Raw genomic sequence first — 22,340 nt, forward strand, 5'->3', positions numbered from 1 at the left:
CAATACTGCCATCTTTGGCCCAAAGGTAGTCTCAGCTCTGTGAATGACTTCATTTTTACTGTGGGTTCACTTTCTGTATTTCTTTAGAATTGTGTAAGATTGTGCTCTCTTAAAAACAGATAATGGAACTTGTTAGCAAAATAATCTTATGTATTCAGTAAGATTTGTAATTTTAATGTAGAACACTTATTGATTACAAAAGGCTGATGTGGGCTCAGTAAGAGGTATCACATAGAAAAGACATTTCCCCACGAGTATGTCAAGTATTTAGAAATTAGGAATGTGTAGGTATCCCAGTCTGTTTTGATTCCACAGCAGCTGAGCTGTACTGCAGTCTGCCTCTGTATCTCACTCTTCCAAATATTTTCTTTTGTTTGTGGATCACAAAAAAGGTGGTACTTGAAGAAAGGTTTGGAAGATAAAGGAGGCAACTGAGAATTTGCTTGAATTCTTCTCCCTCCTTTTCCATCCCTTATATTTTTTTCACATCTTGTGGGAAATACAGCAGAAAGGAACTTTCCAGAGCAGTTAGTGGGAGGGAGTCAGGGTGGCTTGGCAGGGTGGAGAGGAAGGGCATTCCAAGTGTACTGTGTGGCACAGTGTGTGCCAGCCTGTGCAGACAGTTTGGGCTGGAGTACTGTTGTGGCTGATGGTTCCTTCCTGCTAGTTTTTAAAGTTCATTTTCCAGTAACCACAATCCTTCTGTTGGGTCTTTTTCTTACATTTGCATGACTTGGCCCCATGTCATGGGTGTGTCATACTATTGTGTCAAATTAATATTGAAGTGATGTTCATAATGTAAGAAAATTTGATTAATATAGGAGTCATATAAATAGAATGCTACTCACTTTTCTTATGTTTTTGGAACACAGTTTTGGAATAAAATTACTCCTGTCATGGTGTCCTCTTTTTTGTTTTTCCATCATATATTTTTTTTACACACTCTTTAAATTGCAGTTCACATCCCATTAATAGTATCAGTGGAGGACGTTTTCCCATCACACTTTTTTGTTCACTTTGTATGTTCCCTGAGTGACCACTGGGAGGAACCAGTCATTATCAACTTTTTGTTTTATTTTCCTTTCTTCTTCTTCATTCTCTGTGACTGGAAGGAGATCTTTTTTTGGGGAAATCACAAGTAAAACTTCTGACTTTGGAATGGTTTTCTTTCACATGAATATCCCTGAAAACTTTTGTTCAGCTACCTCCCTCCTTGACATTACAACACCCGCACTTACTGCATCTCTATGTGGCATGACTTTGGGAGCCTTAAGGGATCCCTCCATGCCCTCACCCCTACCCAGCTGACATCTGACAGCTCAACATCAGCAAATGCAAGTGTAAAAGACGGTAACATTGGAAAATATGCCTGTTGGAAAAATGTACATGGCAAAGCAAAGATACCAGCAGCATATTTAAGATAGGTGAGGGCTTTTTCTTGAGGTAGGTCTTTGCAGAAGACTAAACTAGCAAACCAAACTAGCATTTGGTAAGGTCTTCTTTTAATCTGATGTGCACCTCTGTGGTTCAATAGTTATGTCTGGAGCCTTAGGAAAAAAATCTTGAAAGGTTAATAGGAACCATTGACTTTGAGTTATGAGACAGGGCTTACTGCCATCCATTGGACATTATTGTAAAGTCCTATAAAGATGAAATTTGAATCTGGATTTGGGACAGGGAGGAAATTTTTTATTTCAGTTTGTAATTTCAGCTTCTAAAGTGTGACCAGTGCTACTGAATAATTAACCAGCAGGTTGGATTGAGTGCAAATGTACTAGCTGCTGTGCTGTGGTGTGTGCATGTGTAGAGTCAGCATGCTCCTCTCCTGGACAGGGTGTGCAGCTTTTTCCTAATGCTACTTTACACTCCTAGCAGTTGGATATGGGAAAGAAGTCAGTAAATGATTGGTAAATAAATGTAATTAAGATGTCACATATCTGTGTTCTTTAAGGGTTAAAAGTTTTAATTTCAGCATTGTGTGAATAGTCAACTTGGATGGCACCCATGTTTTTTCAGCCCTGGTTGTGAATAGTGTCCATTGTGGAATCTGCTGGCGAAGGAACTGGGTTGAAGCAGCTCAATTGCAGGAGGCAAGAAGTTAATACTATCAGACCTGCAGCTTTGTGTCTCTTTTTTTTCATCTGTAGCGTATTGGTGATAAAGGATAGATAAATGCAAGCAGAAGTGTGAATAGCTTTTAAAATTTATTTGAATTTTATCTGATATGGGCAGATCAGATAAATATATGTATGTAACCTGAGACTTTGAAGGCATTCACTTTGACTGTCCTCACTGATGTGGTTTTTCTTCCTTCTTCTGTAAAACTGAAAGGATTTCTGTAAGTCATTTTTCCTCCTGCTGTGTGTTGTATACATCCCTCCCTTGACTTAGTATAGGTGTGAATGCATTCACAGTAGTAATTCTCTTAATCAAATTTCAGTAGCACTGTCAACCACTTAACAAAGCTATTTAAAGGCAAATTAGATTAACTATGTTAAAAACTGTACACTCTGTTTCTTCTCTCACATGGGTGTTTCTCCATCAACTCCAGTGCAGATTGTCTTGTGCTTGACTGCAGCAGATGAGAACAGGCAGGCAGTGTTTGCAAATGACTAGAAGTGTCATGTAATTTTTCAGGTGTACCAACTGTCCTTACCCTACTCAAGGACTAATTCTGGGTGGGAAAAACACAGAATGGTTGACTGGAATGTAAGAAAATATAAAAAAAAATAAGGGCACAGTAGTTAAATCCTTCAGGTATAATGTAGGATTAAACCCATTAAAGGTAATAATATAGGTGTGATGGAGATGACATTATACTTTCCTTGGGAGAATGTTTCAACTCGAAGAAATATGAAAGTAATTATCTTACAATCATAATAGGTAAGAATGTTGAGTCTCATTTCCTGTTCAACTAAGGTGGGCAACTTTGAAAGAAAGGTTTCTAAAACCTTTAAAAGTTTTAGCCTATTTCCTAGAGAAAGATGGGAAGGCTAATATCCCTGCACTATATACAACTGGTAGGTCTGATCAGGAACTGTATGGAATTATCATTCAGAAGAACCTGGAGGGGAAAGAAAGAGACAAATAAGTAGACCTGAATGTGAGAAGAGTTGCTGTGTTTTACTAAGATTTTCATTCTGTTTTAAAGGGCTGAATTCATTGCTTCAGTATGAAATCTTACCAGGAGCTGGTTATGAGAAATTCAAGATGACCTCAGACAGTGGAGAACTCGTAACAGCTGCATCACTGGACAGGGAAACCCAGGAGGTTTTCAGTATTAAAGGTAGCAGTGTGAAATATCTATGAATGCCTCTAAAGTGGGAAGTGAGAGTGAGCGAGGTGTTACTATCAGCATTACTTTTTTCATGCCTTCTGAATTCAATGCACATAGTAAGATTTTCCAGTACAGAAGAGCATATGGCTTTTTGCATAGCATAAATAACTCTCCTACTCTGATATTATTAAAGAACGTCTATTGTTGCAACCACAACCACTGAACGAAAATTGCTTTCTTTTTATTGATCTTAGTTTTGGTTCGAGACAATGGAACTCCGTCGCTGTCGAGCACAGTGACAGTAATCTGCACAGTGCTGGATGAAAATGATCACTCTCCCACATTTCTTCTTCCTCCCTCTGAGATCTTTATTCCAGAGAACCAACAGCTTTCTGTTGTTTACATTATCCGGGCTGTAGATATGGATGCTGGCAATAATGGAGCTCTAAGATACAAAATAACTGGTAAGTTATATTCCATCATTTTGTTAGTATAAATCAGGGAAATATTTATACAGCAGCATCCAAGTTTTAGGCTAGTCTTGATTTTACCAGGCCTCCTAAGCTCCCATCTTGTCCACATGCTTCTTTTATGTGGAAAAGAAAAGAGATCTTTCACCCTTTTGTAAGCACTAATAAGCACTTCCCAGGCATACTTTCATTCTGCGTTCTGGATTTGAAATAGTGCAGAACAGAGAAACACAAAAAAAATACCAAATGCTGGAATGAGGCATTAATCATGAAGGCATAATTTTTGTCCATTTTGTTATAGTTTTAGAAGTCTGAATGTAAATATTCCCTTGAAAATATACCCAAGAAATAATTGAAATTTATTTATTTAATGCCATTTATTAAATTTTATTTTGTGAGAGCTTCTTTCACCCAGCAATTAGTAATGTCATACTTGGCTTCCATCTTGCCAAACTCTCCCTGTGTCCACTATGCCAATGTAAGCTCCACAACTGTTCAAAGCCTCCTGTAGTATCTTTGGACAAGTACAAGTTTGCAGTGCTTTCTTTGGGTTGTGGCTGTCAGCAATAGCTCAAATATGGGCAGAGAGCTACTGTGGTTAAAACCAACACATTTTTATTTGAAGAAACAGTTATGAGTTCCTTTGTTTTCTTGGTTTTAATGTTGTGATCTCTATGACATTTAATTTAGTTACCTTTGGTCTTTCTGCATGTTATAAACTATGTAAGCCATTCACTGTTACTAAAAATGCTGGCTTTTCAGTTGATTGCTTCATATTTATTCCCAGTGCTCCCAAATCATGACCTTGCCCAGCTCTTGAATTCTAAGAGATAGGTTTGTAGAAGAGAACTAGGTGCAAGCAATTACAATTGTCAGCAATGCTTTATAGAGTTGTGGAATTTGTAACTAAGGTTGTGGAATTTGTAACTAAGGTTGGGAAGAGGTCACTTCATGGAGCAGCGCAGACGCATGAGATTTTATAAGGTGGGCTGGTTTGGGAACAAAAGATATGCATCTGGCCAAAAGGCCAGTCTGTAAATTGTTATGACATTCTGCATTTCCTATCACTGCCACTCACTGATTTAAATGAAACACAGGTTTTAATTTGTATGAGAAATATAATATGTGAAAGGCACACGAGCACACCAGCTCTATGAGCAATTGGACCTTGTTACTGCAATTAGCATAGAATATTCACAAGGGTTCTTTTTTAAAAGTAGTTTTTTGTGATCATTTCATTTTTTATGTGTTTGAAAGGTGGAAATGTTGGAGAATACTTCACACTAAATAACACGTCAGGCAAGCTGCTGGTCACTCGTAGCTTAGACAGAGAAGACATCGGCAATTTCACTCTTGTAATTGAATGCCATGACCTAGGCAGTCCCTCGAGAAGCTCCACTGCACAGCTCTATCTAACAGTCTTGGATGAAAATGATCACAACCCGTTGTTTGCAAAGACCCAGTATCAAATCTCAGTGACAGAAGACCTGGAGGAAGGCTCAGCCATCCTGGACCTCTCTGCTTCTGATGAAGATGCTGGCCTGAATGGTGAAGTTATGTACTCCCTTATTGATGACACCTATGGAGCATTTGCCATCAATACTGTCACAGGATCCATCATTACTACAAAGGCACTGGACAGGGAGACCAAATCCCAGTACACTTTTAGGGCTGTGGCAAGTGACTGTAGCACCCATTTTCCGAGAAGCACCACTGTCAGTATTGTGGTGCACATTAATGATGTCAATGACAACGATCCTGGTTTTTTGCAGAATCCTATCAGGGTCTTTGTGCCTACTGAAACTGCTGTGAATGAGACAGTAGCCACTGTGAAAGCAGAGGATGTGGATCTGGGGTCAAATGGAGCTGTTGTTTTTAATTTGATGATGGCAGAAACTGTATTTCAGGTCAATGTGAAGACAGGTGACATCATTCTTCGGGAGCCCTTGGCTTCCGAGAACTTCAGTACCCAGCTGCTAGTGATGGCTTCAGATCAAGGCATCACACCTCGAACGGCCACAGCTGTGGTCATTATCTTTACAGAAGAGCAAGAGGAGGTGATCTCATTCAGCCACAGCCTCTATGAAGCAAGTGTGCCTGAGAACAGTGCAGCAGGTGGGCATGAAATCCCTCTTCTTGTAGTTGACAATCTCCCCTCCTTTTGGAATTGAAATTGTAATGAATAGTATAGGGAAACCATTTTTTAATGTTCAGCAGCAGGGAAAAGTTAATGTGGATGTAGCCAATACCCCTTTGCTCCTTTCAAATGCACCAGCACGAAAAAGATGCAATAGGGGAGGGATATCTAATCATCAGTGGGTTCATTCATTTAGCAAAATTACTATAATGATGGGTGGACAACATTTACTTGTTATTTCGCTGGGCAGTGCACACAAGCTCATATGAGTTGAGTGTTGGGACCCAGTTGCAACCTGGCATTTCTTGTTTTCACAAAACCCTTCACAGACTGTAGTAGCTTTCATAAATACCTTACTGAAGTTTTAGACTTTGCAGAAGAAGGAGAAAGGGGAGTAGGATGGGGTAGAGAAGGTCAGACGCTATTGATGCATGGTCACTTGGGCATGCTTCTACAGTGTCTCTCTAGGTAGAGACTGTACTGTGGAATGCCACCTATTGACCAACCAGCTTCAGTCACAAGGTGCTTACAGATTTATTTGGATTTGTTCTGGATATTGATGAGAATTACCGCTCTACTTTTTTATAATTCAAAGAACATTAATAGTTATCCCTCCAGCCAATTAGATGTGGTGTCTTCTCCTGCATCAGGGATTGGTCCTGATGAGGGGCAGAAAGGAATGGCTTTCACATATTTCTGTCCACAAATCTCACTATTTAATTGGCCAGATGTATTTAAAGATCTGACTTGCACTATATTCTCAATTAAAACAGCTCATGAGATTTGCCTTGAACAAGTAATTTCTCTTTTATAATTCAAACTTCTCTCAGTAAAACAAAAGCAATATTCCCTTATATCCTAAGGGTTTTGTGAGACTAATGGATTCCTAGCTCTTGAGTAACAGCCTGTATATTGGATTATGAATCAGTAAATAAGAAATGTGTTAGTAATTTTGGAAAACTAATCAATATTCTTGGATGATTGCAAACAGAAGGGGTGAAGATGGCTGTTGCAGTAATTACTGCTGTGGTTATTCAGCCATTCCTTCCTCTGTGCTTGTTTGGGACTACAAGCCAAATTTTTGAATTGTTACATTTAATGAAAGAAAATAAAGTTCAGAGCTTTATGGCAATAGATAAACTGCTCTGATCCTAGATTTTTTTAAGTGTAGATGTGTTCCTGGGTCAGGCTAAAAAGCCAGCCTGAAATTACAGAAATGCCCCAAGGAACTGTGGTATCAGAATGCCATTTTGTTCTCCCATTCAATCTATAGAAATATAATTAAGATTCAATTTAAGTTGTTTTGATTAAAGGAAATTTAGCAAAGCTTCAGGGTAAACAGGCGGGTTTGATCACAAAATGTTAGTTTGTGTTTAATAATACTTCTATTTGCTAAGAAGATCAAATTCTTCTAAGAATATAAGCGATTTTACCAAATACTAGTACTGTTTGTCTCTGTTTATACTATTTCCTTTTTTCATAAGCATAAATAAATATCAAATATTTTACATTTCAGTGGGGAAGAAAAGCATGATTGTAATTAAAACTCCCATAGAAGTTAACTTATAGGATAGATGTGATCCTGGGACCCCTACAAACGTGAATGGTACCAGTGTATTCAGTCCAGGGAAGATTTACATTACATACTGATTATTTGTAGAACTGGTATTAATAAATGTGGCTTCTCTTCATAATTTTATTTCTGCCTTAACTGATGGAGGGGAAAAATGCTACGTTTATTTTAAAAAGAATAAAAAATGTGAATAATATAAACAACAAAAAACCAAAGCCAAGGGTCCTTAGTTTTAATTTAGTCTGAACTCATCAAATGGGCAAGTGCCTCAAGAACTGGTCCTTGTGGTCACATTTTCTTTAAGTGTTTAAACTCCAAGTTTAATGACCTTTAGAAAACCCCACTTTTCTATTTTTTTTGTTTAATATTGAATATTTAATGTCTTTAAATACTATAAACGGTTCTACAGCAGGCACTCAGAAGCTAATCAATAAATAATCAAGTGACTGTGCTCTTCAGGGGGTAAAAAACCTTTATTATTTACCTAACTTTTAGTTGAATGGTTGTTTGCATAACACTTGGAGACAGATTCACCAGTAAAACTTCTTGACTCCTCTATTTTGTTTTTCTATTAGATATCAAATATGTATCCCCTCATTCTTTAACACCCACGTCCCCTGAAAGCCCAGCAGTGAGCGCAATAGCCCCACCACACTAATAAGACAGGTCAAGGTATAGCCTATGGAAAGGAGGCAATGGGCTACATTTTCTAAGTTAGAACATAACGGCAAAGGGGTATGAAACAACTCCTGGAAGGCAGATTTAGCAGTAAAGTGGGACAGTCAAAGAATCACAGAATGGGTGAGGTTGGGTTAGGGACCAAAAGGGTCATCTGGTCCTACCTCCCTGCTCAAGCAGGGTCATCATAGAGCACATGGCACAGGATTGTGTCCAGACAGTTCTTGAATCATTATCTCCATGCTCAGCTTTTCATTTCATGGCAATTAAGAGGTCTGAAGAAATAATAGCAAGGGTGAACACAGGTTAGATGGCAGAGGACAGTGAAAAAAGACTACTATAATGAGGACTGAAGAAAGAAGAAAGTGCTACAGTGATACAGCTGCTCTGTGTGGTGCTGGTGTTAAGACATACATATAAAAAACCCCCATATATATAAAACATATATGCCCTAACAAAGAATTCAGCAAGTGTTTTGGAGCTGATTTGGCCAGGTAGGCAAATGCTGTTCACTCTGCTGGATCTAGGCTGTATAGAACAGTTAGTCATACTTCCATATGCAGTCAGACTGTATGTGGAAAAAACCATTAAAAAACCCCTGAAAGAACCCCTGGATTTACATATTTTACATTACTCTTCATGCCTTCCTATATTTTCTACTAATTTATAGGTCAATTGCCTAGCATTTCAAGCTGATCTGACTGCTTTTGCTTTGAACTTGATCTCCCTGCTGCCTTGCTCTATCTTCAGTGCTGAATGTGTTTTGCAGGGAGAAAGCTCCCTTTCACTGATTTTTCTCTATTAAGAGTTACATGATGTGACCTCTGCTTGAGGCAATGTCTGAATTGGGTGTGACTGGAATGGCAAGTTCCAGCAGATGGACATTTTCTATTGCTCTTTATCTGTATAGAGCCTGTTTATGTCACAGCTGACCTCACACTTTGGTCATATTTTTTTGACAATGAACTGTAAAAATTCACTGGTGGGAGGAATTGTTTTCTGTGAAGGGTATCAGAACAAGAGATTTGTGCTCTGCTGAAAAAGGAGTTGTAAACAATTCTATCTGCATGAAAAATGTGCAGCTTAAAGATTAGGATATGAGGACTCAGAAAAAGAGTTTATTAACCTAGCCTCTGAAAAACAGGGATTCAAGTAGAAATGCTGCTGCTTCCTTTATTTCTGGTAGTATTTCTTCTTAAACACACAAGCAAACAAAAAGATGCAGAGAGTGTTAAAAGATAAAGAGGTATATTCTTCAGACCTTGGGTATTTTTATCTCTAAATCTGCTCTGAGGATGGTGTGAATGATTGTCCTTGCAGCTTTCTGTAGTAAACCAAAGTTGCTTGGCAATGAAAATTCAACCTACAGCCCCTTATTTTAGTTCCTAAAGAACTCTAGGTCAGCATTCATATATCTCTCTTTACATATTGAACAGATAGATGTTGATTCCAGAGCTTTTCTAGTAAATATCTTACAAGTATATTGACAAGTACAGAAAATCACATGTCAAAATTGGCATACTTTTTCTTTTGGCAGACAGATTTTGAGAGCAAATAGTGAACCCTTAATAGAAAACTTCTGGTTTCTAAAACATAATATGTAACTGCGCAAATAAAAAAGTATCAGATCATTGTAATAGCAAGGTTTTCTCTTATTTTTTATACTAAAGTCTTTTTCTGTGGCATCCAGGACACTGACTATGACCTTTGTGATATCATAAAATAATTAGTTGCCTCTAATGCTGTTTGAAAGAGCTCAGGTTGCCTCGTTCCATCACAACAGCATGGAAACAATTACAATTTAATTAAATAATTAAAAACATTAAAATCAATGGCCATATATGCTAGACAATTTTGTAAGTCACTTGAAAAGAATAATTATTTGGAGGTTGTGATAATGCCTTTTGAACTTACTATATTTTTGTTAAATGTGATGGTTCTGAGCCGGATAATTTATTGAGTTCCACATTTTCCCTTTTATTTTATTCCAAACAGGATTTCTATTTCATGTCTCCTACATTTTATATTAAATCATTGGTCTTTTCATGGGATTTGGATTCTATGTGAATTGACACATAGCTATGCACATAGTTTCATCTTTTCTTTCCCTTTGTCAAAAGGTGACTGATTAAAATTCTGAGGGATATTTAATTTAAGATACTGTTCAAAAAGCCAAATTGAATCCTGATAAATGGAGAAAAAAAATAAACTCTTTCTGGTCATTTGTGGGTGACATGATGCACCAAAACCCAAAAAAAAATTAGATATGACTTCAGGTAAGAGAGAAGTCCAATGATTCCTGTGAGTTTGCAATTAGGAGAAGTTAAATCTCATAATTTTATTTAGGCAGGTAAAGTTGTTATCCGATGTATAATTTACTGAGGAAGGAGGTATAGACAGTGCTTTGTTGATGAATTTTTAATATAGGAAAAATAATGGAGAATTATTGTCTACTAAACTAATGAATGAGCACCTAACGTAGTATGTAGTTGTCTATTTCCTATTTATATCAATACTGTAAAATTAGAACAAAACCTTCTAGGTCAACATGATGAAAATGTCTTATTGCTTCCATAGGTACATCGCTTCTCACAGTAGAAGCCTATGAACACAAATTTACAGGAGAACACATAAAATACAGCATCTTCAATGACCAGGAAATATTCTCCATACACCCTGTTACAGGTACATCTTATAATTTTTTTCAAGTGTCTGTGTGTATTTTGGAGCATTAGCAAGTTCCTACCACAAGAGCAAGGGCTAGATATCTTAAGAGTACTACCTAGTAATAATTCTGTTACAATGAGCAGGTCATTAGTAAATCCAGGCACTGTCATAAACTCGCGGTAAAAAGAAATTGAGCACCAGTATACCTGTTTAAAACACTCAGTTCTGATTTACTGTTGATCACCAGGTGTTGGGAGTTGATAAACTACTGCTTTGTGATTCAAGCTGAGATTCCACCTTGTTTCTCATCATACAGTTTCCCAAAAACTTAATAAATAAAATTCTTCAAAACACTTCTAAAGTAGAAGCATTAGACTTTTGTTGATTTAATGCTCTTTTTTTCAGGCAAGCATCAACATGTTTTAAAGTTAAGTCTGTTTAATTTTTTTGTGATTATACTTGTGTTCTGCAGCAGTTCTGCTTTCACCTGCTTTTTTTGTCAGGAATTCCAGGTGCAGGAGGGTGAGGTGTTCCCCATGTACATTTACATTTTCTCCTCTAAGGCTCCTAAGAGAGCACAGCTACTCTGGTTACCTCTCAGGTCCTAAACATCTGCAATACATTTGGCTTCCAAATAGCTGCAGTCTCTTTTTTGGGATGGCATATAGACAGTGTAAGCAGTTTTCCTCAGAAACAGTGTAAATACTTGTACCCTTAATAAATAGCTTTATCCCTGAGTTTCTGAAGACTTTAACCTCTGATTATCATGATGTCTCCAGGCAACAAATTCCATTCCACTAAAATAATTTTTTTAGATGAGGGGTGCTTGAAGCGCATACTTTGATTTTCAAGTCCTTCTTATTTCACTGAAATAAAACTAGAGAGATTGGCCTTAAAGAACATCTTAGACCCAGACAGGTTTTTTACTGAGGAAGTGAATCTTTCCCAATATCACCTTAAAAAAAAGAAAATTCAAATGGTATTTTCTCCTTTTTTATCAAGCTAGGCTGAAAAATGGTTATGTGATGCTTTGAAGGGTCTCATTCCATTGTCTTCACAAACAGGAGTGGAATTTCTATAGCAGTGAATGTCACAAGCCTTCTTTTGGAGACATTTGATCCATTGTAGTTTCTTCTGTTTCCTTTCCTCTGAAGCCTCTCTTGTGTTTCTTAGAAAAAAATAATTGAAGTTCAACCTTTAAGGACTTTTGAAGAGCAGTGCTTATATTAGCATAATTTTGACACCAGTAATTCTCTACCCCTTGCTTCTACAGCAGAAGTATTTTGAGCCGTACCAAAATTTTGCCCTGTCTGTAATTCATGTTCTGAACAGCCAAAGGTCTGCTCTACTTGCCTTTTCAAGCACTGATGGAAATTAACCACACTTTGGAGAGCACTTTATACCATTTTCAAATTTTTTATTATGCTGTAGAATTATAGAAAGAGTAGGAAGTGACTCAAAGACATGAACTAGTCTGTATCCCTGATGCAGGAAGGGAATCAATTGTGCCAAAGTATGACAGAAATTTGTACTGTCCTTAAAAACCATCAGGGACAGTGATTCTGTAAACCCTCTCAAAAGTCTCCAAAAGTCTTGGCAATTGGAAAGTTTTTATTCATATTTATCTGAATGTTTGCTGAAATGTTTTAAACTTATTACTTCTTAACCTAGTAAGAGTAGACATAAGACAAAGGCAACCCCCCTATTATTTGCATATTTGAAGATTGTTACCCTGTTTTTTCTTCAAGTGCACTTCTGAAGAATGAGCAGCTCTGGTTCTTTCACATGTTCCTCCTAGGTGGTGTACCTCAAACTTGATTATTTGTTTCAGTCTTCAGCAGAGCCTTTCAGTTTGCTCTCTGTCATCTGGAAATGTATTTCTTCTGCCACTGTCTGGTTTCTCTGTAAATAGAATGTGATATTTTAAAGTGTTGTGCTGAAAATAAAACACCTTTGAAATCCTTATGTTCAAGATGCAGGTCCATAAACAATAGTTAATGTTTGCTTATCCTAGAAAATAAAAAATAAAAAGCACTAGTTTGGGGAGCCACAGTTGATGCATTCTTATGATAGCCCAAGTTTGGGATAACAAGATTCATGACATCATTACTGAAAAGTCCATGCAAAACTGAATTTGAATTCTAATGAAAATTAATATACAAATCAAGTATGTTTTATGCTTAGATGTAACAAAGAATTATGAGTATGTTCCTAGAACATTAAAACAATGTCTATGGATTTTCAAGGACATTTAATGTGGAGGTGACCAGTTGTCCTTATCATCTCAATAAGTCTCATTCTTTGTTTTTTTGGTGGAGTAACAGCGCAGGGGAAGGGGGCTCACTGTGTCAGAAGGAGTGAGTGTTTTGCCTGTGTGTCAGTCAGATACAGAAATTGCTACAGCTGTTGCCTGATGTGGATTTTGGTGGAGGGGAAGATGTAGCCACTGTCAGATGAAGGACAAGAGTCTCTTCCGACATGGCTGTCTCACTGTTGTGCGCTGAGGAGGAAACATCATGCAGACACTTTTTCTCTATTCCTCTGCTAGCAAATTGGCTTAGTTATTGGAAATTGCCAGTGTAGTGATGGTTGGAGAAAACTTAGCTATCCAAGATTTATTCAGTACCTAGTATGTTGGGGTGATGGTAGGTAGAAAAAGGACACAATGGCAAGCTTGCTGGAATTCTGCCATGTGTTCAATGGAGGTGACCATATACGTTTGGAATTTCATAACTGCATTTGTACACATTTTTTCCTGAATGAGTATGTCACATCTTGAGATTATTTTTTTTCTTGTAATAAACCAGGCACAGTCACAGTAAAAGATCCAAAGTACCTTGATTATGAAGATAAGTGTAAAATACATCTTACAGTTGTGGCTGAAAATAGCTTCAATTCAGTGTTCTGTGGAGTGACAGTTTTGATTCAAGATGTGAATGACAATACACCTAAATTTGAGCAAAGCTATTACACAGCATCAATATGGGAAGGCCAGGGTCCTAAAACAGACATCATACAGGTAAGTGAAAGTATATCTTCCCAAGCGCAGTGCTGTAGTTCAAAAGAAGTTTGGCTGATCTGTTAATCACTACAATCCTGTTAGCTCTATCTTGGACCATTCTGTCCTAAAAACTGGGAGTAAGGTTCTTGGTGTTGCTACTAGTCTGCTTAGATATCTAAAATATTACATTATTCTTTCTTCTAGACCATTTTTAGATCAGATAATTCATTCAGGTCTGTTGAGCTGAAAGAGATTCTATATCTTCTGGGCAACTGTGCACCTGGAATTTAAATTCTCTTTTTAAAAAAAATTCTGTTTCTATCTTCAAGCAATTGAAAAATACCATTCAAATCTGTGGGTATGGTTACAATATAGGCTGGGTCCTGTATTAATGCCTCTACTGAAAGGACTATGGCAATAAAAATAATACTTTCTGCTCATCAGACTAGTAGAGTCAAACCCAAGTGTTCAATTTAAAATCTGCTGCCTAAAGAGCAGCTTGTCTTAATTTAAATGTGCAAACACTTCTTCCTCTGAATGGGTCCATTCTCCCAAAATGTTTCCATCTGGCTGTGTTAGAGCAAAAGAAGACATCAGTTGGACTAGAAGAACATATAATTTCCTCAGTACGTGTTCTTGCATTGCAAGTCAGGTCACGGTGAGGGTCATGTTAGGTACTAAAGATACTCCCTCTCTAGAGAATAAATAAATGAAAAGCTACAAATGCCTCCAGGGCAAAGTGATTAGAAACTGATGGACATTCTATTTAGAGAAACATATGTCCAGGAATGGAGAAAAATCAAAAGACAGTCAAGCCAGATGTGTAATCAAAATTTTATGACAGAATACATTCTGTTTTCTTTATTCAATCTGACTGGTTGCCTCTGCTATGTTTTGGATCCCAGACTCATTATAATGCTTGTTCAGAAACAAAAAAATACAAAGATGATTCTTCAAAGAGTAAGAAGACTCTTTGAGTAACCTGTTCGCTGCTGCTGAATGTTCCTTATTCTGTTGGCAAATCTTTACAGATTGCCTCTGCCCTTTTTACATTTTCTGGTTGGTATTTTTAAAAGGTAATTATTGAACTATTCCATGAAATCTCTGAAAACATAGTAGTTTAATTATTTTATCCTTTGTCTGTTTGTATAGCAGCAATACTTTAAAGGTCAGTCCTGTACCACTGAGAAAGTGGATTTTTATGTGCTCAACAGGGAGAGCATTCTAACAGCAACCTAATAGTAAAATGATTGCATTCAGCCCTAATGCTTTATGTAGCTGAATTTCAAATTACTCATTCATGTGCAGTCCATTGCAGTTCACGAGCAGATTTTGTGACCTTACACAACACTCAAGCTGGGGACAAAGATGATTTATTTAAATACATGCAGTTGAAAGGAAAGTAATCAGAAATAACTGACTGTAGTATAAGGGTTTTCCTTCTGAAATCATGTTCTACTGTTTTTAATTAAGCCTCAGGTTTGCTCACAAACAGGTATTTGCAACTGACCTTGACAGTGGGCTGAATGGAGAAACTGAATACTCAATTGTATCTGGTAATGAAAATGCAACATTTCTAATTGATTCAGCACGAGGAATTCTAGCAACTAATACAGGCCTAGATTATGAAAACGCTTCATCTTACAGGTTTGTATTTAAGGTTCCCATAAAAATGTATTCTTTTTATGTAGTCTAACTTGAGAATATTAATGTTACATATTTCATAGTTTCCTGTTAATATCCATTACCCACAGAACCTGGGTGCAAGCCAGACAGCACTGAGAACATTTCTAAAGCTGCCCATTTGTATTATAGATTCTTGTGTAGTTACCAAATTTAGAGAAAGAAATATAGTCTAGTTTAATCAATGACAACACTTATTGATGTGTGATTACTCACTGTAGGAACAATGACAGTTCCTGGATTTTAGTTTATTGATAACTGTACAGCCATTCCCTCTCTGGAAATGTACTTTATAAAGACACAGTGAAAACAGTCAAATCAAATCCAAGAAACAGGGATATGTTCTCATTTTTATTTGGTAGAGAGTTAAAAGTTTCTACTCAATAATGTGGTAAAGACTCTTCTTAAACTGTTTCTATCTATTACCTGTCTTGCACTAAGTGTTCATTTTTTCCAGTTTTTCTGAAACTCTGAATAAATATGGCCAAGTGGACATGACAATTTTTCTTTATGGGTCGTGCCATAGTTGGAATTAGAAAGCAAATTATTAATGCCTAGAAGAGAAAATATTACTATGAAGATGCATTAATAGACCCATTTTAAGTATTGCAGTCTCCACAAAAAGTAGTATTTCTGTGTATGTGTCAGTAGAAATTACTTTTTTTTTTTCCCATCTGGTTGTGGTATCAATTAAAATATTTGCACGTTTTCCTGTCCTGTGGGACCTCAAAGTTTTAAACTTCCAATTAGAATTCTTATGAATGAGAATAACTTGTAGAAAACCACATCCAAGAATATTGATAGAGTATGTGGGGCTTTTTTTAGTATCAGGCTGATTTGATAATAATGTCCCCACAATACTTTGTTTTAACTTAATACACAGGACACTTAATTTGGAGGATTTTTTTCAGTTTTTCACTAAATCAAAAACATAAATTCTGATTTTCAAAAACTTAAATAATACATTTTATTTGTAACTAATACTTTAAAAGAACACCTGGAATTAGTCCTTCAAATGAAGGATGTTTGCTGGTGATGAAATGTTCAACATGGGAGCATAGTAATTCTCATATCTCACTTTAAATGGGAACCTGATTTATTTCCGTATCTATATTAAAATTCTAGACTTTCAATTTGGCAGTTTGTTCAGGGAATCTGTGGCTTCATATTCCTTCTCTTTAAAACAAGTTATTCATCTGGATATTGTTAGGTGAAAAGTTAATAGCAAAAGAAGCTTTCAAAAGTATTTCCTGTTTGATGTCAAAATGTTACTGTTGTTTTTTCCAATATGCAAGGAGTTGTTTATATATCTGAATTGAACATTTTCATCCCAGAAGTTCTAAGTCCCTTACAACAGGGTTTATAATGAAAGTGTTGACAGAACCTTAATTTTAATGCCTTGGCTAAAATGTTTTTGAGAGGCTTTTTTTCCTGAAATCTTAGAAAGTGATTATTTTTAGTAAAATATTTCCATATGTATACCTTACCAATATTCATTCTAGAAAAAATACACTTTCTATATGGAATTAGGCACGGTCACTGATTGAATACTAGCCTGCAATTTAAGTTATCTTCTGTTGGATCAGAAACCACAAGGATACCCAGAGTAGCGGTGGTGTGGTCAAGGAATGAAAATGCTGTAAGCCACAACTTGAGTTACAGCCTTGGCATTCCATATTGTCAAGTGAACATTTAGGAAGTAAAATATCTATTTGACACTTTTAAACTGTTACTTAAAAGAAAGATGGAGAAATAAGATGTTTAAAAGATCTTTGGAGAGGCAAAAAAAAATGCGGTGCAACATGACAACAGTTGTTAGTACATATAACATTTAATTGAGATGCTCAACTTTGACCTGTATATTCTTTAGCCTAACTCGTTATTTTCTTTTTTTTTTTTTTTTTTTTTTTCAAGATCACCTGTTGAGTTAGATTTTATTTTGAATTCATTTCTGGAATCTCCCCCATTGGGAAGTGGTAGTCTACCAAAGAATCTCAGTTTATATTTGCTTTTTATTGTTCAGAAGCTGCTTCCCATAAAGAGTAAACCTTTTATCCATGTTTATCATGGTGCTGCTCACCATTTTCTTTGCTCCATCGTTTGCGGAAAGGTTGTTTACAGAATTTACAACCCATCCTTATGCAGATGTGAAATGGAAGTTTAAAGTCAAAACTCTTCTAATCTGACAGCATGATTCTGATCCCACTAAAATCAGTGATAACTTTGTCAAATGGTGCACGTATTCAGACAGAGTAGCCCTTCAATTACATTATAAATGCAAGTGATAAAATGAAATATTTTATTTCATTTTATCACTTGCATTTATAATATAATTGAAGGGCTACTCTGTGTCTGCAGGCATTCTGGCTGAATACCATTTTGGATTTTTTTGTATTTTGCAATTTCCACATCCCTTTTGTCCCTTTATAAACAATGAAGAGAGTCAAGTTGTTAATGATAATTTAGTACTGAGGTTTTAATTCCTGCTCTGAATTACCAATGGGAGAACTGTGTCTTATTTGAAAGAGTTGTTTAACCACTTACATTTGGTATGAAACTGGATTAAATGAGTACAGACAAACACTTCCTTTTCTCTGTATGATTTTACTATTCTTTTGCCATGTAGAATCTCCTGGACGTTTTTCCTGCAAAACCAAAGAGTAAAATGGTGCACAGTCAACCTTACATAAAGATGGAATTTAAGAGTTGCAATGAGGAACAGAAATGGCTACTCTTTTTGGGTTTAAAACTTCCCCTGCTTATAATAGTGGTGCATAATTCAGTGATTTCTGATCAAAAGTGACAATTAATGCCTCCTTTAATTGTAGGTTGGTTGTACAAGCTGCTGATAAAGGAAACCCCAGACTCTCTGCTACAACTATTGTGAGGATACAAGTGTTAGATGTTAATGACAACGTTCCAGTTGTCCAACCACTAGGTGAAGTGGAGGTCCCAGAAAGTAAGTGTTAAAGTACAGCTACGTTTCCTTCCTAATTCCTAAGGCTAGGAATTCAGATAATGATTTAGTGCTTTTGGTGATTTGTGTAACCAAACAACTGCAGTAAAAATTATAATGGGTAGTATTAAAGCTGAAATATGAAAGCAAATTTTGATCTGCTTTTATTCTCAGAGTCATTATTTTTAATCTTTATATATTGTGGATAGTTTGGAATAAAACCATAGGCTATTTAAAAGGAGGGAAAAATCTGCAGAAATACAACTTTAATCTGTTCATTTTCAGTATTGTACTCTTCATATGTCTTTGATTTCTGCTGTTCTCCAATAAAAATATTTGGTGTTAAAACCAGCATTGCTAGAAATGAGACATTTTGAACTTCATTGTGTTGAAAGAAATACTTCCTATAAATTTGAATGTAGTGTTACACAAGCTCTATAGCTAAGTCTAGTTGATGATTATTAAGAGAAGGACTCAGGACCTCCTGAGTTCTCAACCCAGCATGCATTTTGTGTGTTGTGTGACATTATCTCAACATCTGCACAGCTTGAGTCCTGGGCCTGTAATTTTCAAATTACAGACATCTTACATGTGAATGCATTAAGACACACAGCAGAAAAATTATAAACACCAGTGCTCCTCTTAACAAAAGAGATCAAGTTTGTCTTTTCTGATATATTTTAGTCTTTCCTAAGTTTACCTGCTACTGGTAATGACAAGTACAGAACTCATAGATGCACAGCAGCTGTAAACTACAGGTTACTTAATTAATATTTTGTATTCCATTTAAGAACTTACTTTAGGACATGGCACAGTATTTTTGAGGCTTCATGCCCAAGGCATGTAAATGAGAAATGGTTTCGCTTCTGTTCGTTCCAGGCTTTGTGAAAAGATCACTAACAGGTTCAGTTTGCCATCTCTGGTACTGTCAAATTGGCCCATGACAAAAGCTGTCTGTATCCAGTTTCTCAGTCTCATAGGATTATACCTTGATCTCTTAATATTTTTGTGCCATGTAGGTCTGTTTGAAGGCCTTGTTTCTCTCTAGTGGCCTTTTCCTCATTTGGAAAAGCTCCAGAATTGCATTTGCTGGTTCTACGCAGATCAGCATGTCTAAAGCATCAGTTAAATATTCTTGTGGCATTGTTCAGTAAATACATGTCACATAAATGCTTGTGGAAAACCGTGTAAGTTCCTGCTGCTGGTGAAGAAACTGTTGACTACACTGGATCTGGGAAAGTCTAAAGAAAAGCCAAATTAAAATTGGAATACAGCACATCCCTTTGAAGAAATACATTACTGTTTCCATAGCTTTTCTGGATATTGTGATTATTGTAATACACAAAGTTTGAACACACCAAAAGCTATACAGAAAGATTAAATATATCCAAGATCCAATATTACAAATTAGGCAAAATCTTGAGAAATTGTAACATTATCTTTTAACTCTGACTTATTCTCAAAATTATTGTTTCAGATGCCCTGCCTGGTTTTATAGTGACTCAAGTGTCAGCAAGTGATGCTGACTCCAGGCCAGCACTTCAGTTTGGTTTTATTTATGATAAGAGTCCTGAAATGAAATTTGCCATCGATCAGCATACTGGTGTCATCATACTGGTGGAACCATTAGATTTTGAAGAAACTGCTGTGTATACGCTGCATATCATAGTTTCAGATTCAGTGCATCAAACAGAAGCAGAACTCACCATCCTTGTTTTGGACACCAATGATAACCCTCCAGTGTTTACTCAAGACTTTTATCAGGTGGGAACACGGCAAATGAACAATCAGCATGTGGTTTCTTTCCATATAGGGTGATAAATAGTAGGAGTGCTTGTTCATATTTGTCTTTGAATGCATGCGAACACTGAGAATAAAGGTCTCGGCAAACTATTACTGAGCAGAAACAGAGCAGAGCTCTTCTAGGGACCTCCAACCCCTTCCTAAGAATTCTGCTAGGACAGAGGAAACTGCTCACTTTCAGTGTTTGTGGTTTCTGTCTTCAGAAGGCAATTGGTGTGAATGCTAGCTCATAAACCATGCATTCATCACTAGGAGTTACTAGATACAATCCAATGCAGTTTGGGGAGCAGGGTCCAGTATTCAGAACTTCTTTCTTCTGAGAGAATGCTAAACAAGTTGGTACCTTTATACTGGCCCAGTTACTATGGCAGGAATTCCTTCATTTTCAGTTACACAGCTCCACAGAGGTGTAGCAATTGCCCTTGAGGTAGATGATGCATGTAAAGTTTGCAATGTGTAATGCTGCCTTATGGCTATGCCACTCACCTAGGGAGTGAAGGATATGAGCTTTGACCTCCCCAACATCCCTTGACTGAGGAGGGTACAGAGCTCAGCTTTTGGACTCCTGGACAAGCATTTGAACTGGTACTGTTGTAGAAGTAAAGTTGTCCAACAGTGAAAGCAAATCTTCTTGTGACTATGGACAGCTATGGGCCATAAAGAAAAGTTGAGATTAAAGAAAGTGGAGCATATATAAAACAGAATCATTGAGTTGTAGAATAGTTTGGCATGCATGGCATCTACAAACATTACCTAGTCCAACTGCCTGACCGCTTCAGGGCTGACCAAAAGCTAAAGCATGTTGTTAAGGGCATTGGCCAAATGCCTCTTAAACATGGACGGGCTTGGGGCACTGACCACCTCTTGAGGAAGCCTGTTCCTGTGCTTGACCACCCTCTACATAAAAAATGTTTCAGCCTCAGGAGGAGGAGGCTTAGTCTTACCAATCTGTTTAAATACTAGTGTGGGCAAGTAAAGATAGGCAAACCAAAGTCTTTGTTGAAGGACAGAAGTCAGTGGGCACAAATGGATATACAAGAAGTTCTGTTTAAACATCAGGAAACTTTTTTTTTCCCTTCAAACTCTAACAGTGACTAAGCATTGGCTCAGGTTGTCCAGAGAGGTGGGGCATCTCTGTCTCTGGAGATATTCAAAACTCAGCAGTATGTAGTCATGGGCATCCTGTTTTAGGTGACCCTACTCTGACCAAGGATTACACCTTGTAGGTGCCCAACAACCCCAGCCATTCTGGAACTGAACTGTTTGACTTGGTGCTTTTTGTGTGTGGTAGATGTCTTCAGAGCCAAAAATATGAGGCACCACAGAAGACTTGGTTTTAATAATGCTCCATTTGTAAGTCTCAGACAGTTTTAGTAAAGAAATAAGTCTAAATATTTGGCCTAGTAAGGAATTTTCTACCTCTGAGCATTTGCAGGCACAGTAGTTTAGTCACTTAGATACCTCTGGGACAAACTGTAGACACGTGTGAAACTTTTGGATGCCTGAGTGGACAGAATTTGTGTAAATTTCCCACTAAAAATCATAAATCCACATTCTGGAAAAAATGCATTATTAATACTCAAGTGATTTTTAGACCTTTATTTTCCTCAATCCTCATATGTGTCTGATTTTGGAGAGTAGTTTAGGCAAGTACTTGCTTGTGCAAGTGCCAGAATTTTTTTTTGTAGGTTGGAGCAGACATTGTAGGGAGCATTATTAATTGATTCAAAACAGTGTAGCTTTATTTACTATTTTAATGTAAACTGCTGAGCTTCTCTTTCCACAGTCCTGATATTTTGATGTGTTGCTTGGCAAGTTAGATACACTGCTTCTTTTTTGGTTGATGATATGTATAATTCCCTATTCATCATCCTGTATTTTTACCCTTTTATTGTTCCTTTAAATGTTTTCATATTTATGCTCCTCATATGTAGCTTAATATATGTATGTGGTTATTATATACATATAATCTCTCTGTTTAAATTACTTAAACTAACTCTTCAAGTTATGACAGAGGTAGCTGCTGTAGCATACTGTTCATTTGAAATTGGATTTATAAGGTGGAAGGAAACTTTGGTCACAAAAGTGCGGTATG

General features: G+C 36.8%; 1 protein-coding gene across 1 annotated transcript in view; it reads left to right on the forward strand.

Annotated features, from left to right (window-relative positions):
• The window catches only part of DCHS2 (dachsous cadherin-related 2), a 103,874-nt gene that overhangs the window by 75,952 nt on the left and 5,582 nt on the right, over positions 1–22,340 (forward strand). The window contains 8 exon segments of the mRNA XM_030948275.1: positions 3,152–3,286; positions 3,532–3,741; positions 5,005–5,862; positions 10,713–10,820; positions 13,610–13,821; positions 15,299–15,450; positions 18,315–18,445; positions 19,920–20,206. Of these exon segments, the coding sequence (XP_030804135.1) occupies positions 3,152–3,286; positions 3,532–3,741; positions 5,005–5,862; positions 10,713–10,820; positions 13,610–13,821; positions 15,299–15,450; positions 18,315–18,445; positions 19,920–20,206 (2,093 nt within the window).

The sequence above is a fragment of the Camarhynchus parvulus genome, chromosome 4, assembly GCF_901933205.1.
Source record: "Camarhynchus parvulus chromosome 4, STF_HiC, whole genome shotgun sequence".
In the NCBI taxonomy this organism is placed as follows: Eukaryota; Metazoa; Chordata; class Aves; order Passeriformes; family Thraupidae; genus Camarhynchus; species Camarhynchus parvulus.